This window comes from Sparus aurata, chromosome 16 (genome assembly GCF_900880675.1).
Source record: "Sparus aurata chromosome 16, fSpaAur1.1, whole genome shotgun sequence".
In the NCBI taxonomy this organism is placed as follows: domain Eukaryota; kingdom Metazoa; phylum Chordata; class Actinopteri; order Spariformes; family Sparidae; genus Sparus; species Sparus aurata.
Genome location: NC_044202.1, coordinates 7,054,059 through 7,055,570, shown reverse-complemented (window position 1 = coordinate 7,055,570; position 1,512 = coordinate 7,054,059). Strand labels below are relative to the sequence as shown.

Below are 1,512 nucleotides of genomic sequence, written 5' to 3'. Positions count from 1 at the left end.
GTGAGGTCCAGTCCAAAACACAAAAGTGAAGATATAAAAATCGCCTCGAGGTTGTAATCCAATATCTGAGAAATGCAGATGAGTTTGTTCTGGGTGAGGGAGTTATTTTTATGTCTTATTTCAATACCTTAATTTAAAAGTATCCCGTCTTCAAATAAGGAGCGAAGCTGAACACCATCTAACCTTTTTTTTTTTTCCTGATTGGAAAAAAGTCTGTACCTCATCCAGTAAAACATAAACCCTCCCATGGAGAGAGAATAATGAAGCTCCTTCAGAAACAAAAACAGCTCATCTATTTACCAGTTCATGCTTTCAAACATCCAATATCTTTTTTCCCCCCTTGTGTTCGTATTCACATTCTAGATACAACTCGTGATTGTATTTCAAGTTTTTAAACAACCTCGAAACATGAGCAATGAGCATCGTTTGTTCGGCATTTTTCTATCTCCACGTGACGTGCATTGTGCTTCCACCATTTCCTCGCAGGCAATATAAACAGCAGCGACTGCACTGAAAACAGACGTCATACCAAACACTGAGTGTTTACGGCCAGCTGAAAGATTTTCCCATCAGGGGCTTGAAGCTAATTGCTTTTGCTAAGTGAGCCGGCAGCAGCAGCAGCAGCAGCAGCAGCAGCAGCATGATCCAGAAGGCCTTAATGATGCATTTAAAGTCGGAGCAGCAAAATCTTCTTAGCCATTAGCTGCAGGAATGACAATGACGCTGCGTTGGTTTGTTGCTCCACCACTTTTATCTGGACTAAAATATATAAATTATTTGATGGATTGGCCTGAAACGGGGCTGGGGGATTCAGTTGGTTGCAGTCTGGAGCCTCACCTCTAGATGTCACTACATCCCACACTCTGGACCTTTTTAATAGACTGACACCAGATTTTAAATTTCACGCTGCCCAGAGGATGAAAAGCTAAGATTTTGGTAATCCTTGGATCTTTTCTCTGCTGCCTGAGGTTCAAATCTGAAGATTTAAGTGACATTTTTCTTGAATAGATTGGCGTTAAAGTAGTTAGATATTGATGTCCTCTTTTAGGATTAATTCTAGTAACGCTGGTGATCATTTGTGACAAGAAATAAACATCCAATAAGGAAAGAAGCTTATTATATATTCTAGTGGACATATAAATGCTGTGGTAACTTCATAAATATATGCGTTAAGTGCTTTTTCTATAGAAGATATTACCTGGTGGAGGTTCCAGGAATGGGCCGTCCTGTGTCCACCAGAACACACCAGCAGTAGCCCGTAGACTGGTGGCACTGGACCGGTTTGTAAAGCCCCCCCGGCCCGCAGTCTGGGATGAAAATGGCCTCGCGGGGATTCTGCCGAGCCTCGTCCAGCGCGCTCTGTCGCTCCTGGTCACAAGAGGGAACTTTCTCTAAAACCGTGAGAAACACACTCAATGCACAATGCACAATCAGACAACCAGAAATACACATTATATGATCAAATACTTTTTTTTTTTTGCAAACCAAGCTGTATTAACTCGTCGGATGTGT

The 1,512-nt window shown here is 41.9% G+C and overlaps 1 protein-coding gene across 8 annotated transcripts in view; it reads right to left on the bottom strand.

Moving 5' to 3' along the window:
* The window catches only part of smoc1 (SPARC related modular calcium binding 1), a 53,409-nt gene that overhangs the window by 16,982 nt on the left and 34,915 nt on the right, over window positions 1–1,512 (bottom strand). For 7 of the 8 annotated variants that reach the window (XM_030443779.1, XM_030443777.1, XM_030443776.1 and 4 more), the window contains one exon: window positions 1,199–1,391. In XM_030443779.1, coding sequence (XP_030299639.1) covers window positions 1,199–1,391 — 193 coding nt within the window. The remainder of the gene's footprint in view (window positions 1–1,198; window positions 1,392–1,512) is intronic. The other variant, XM_030443780.1, reaches the window with a different exon arrangement.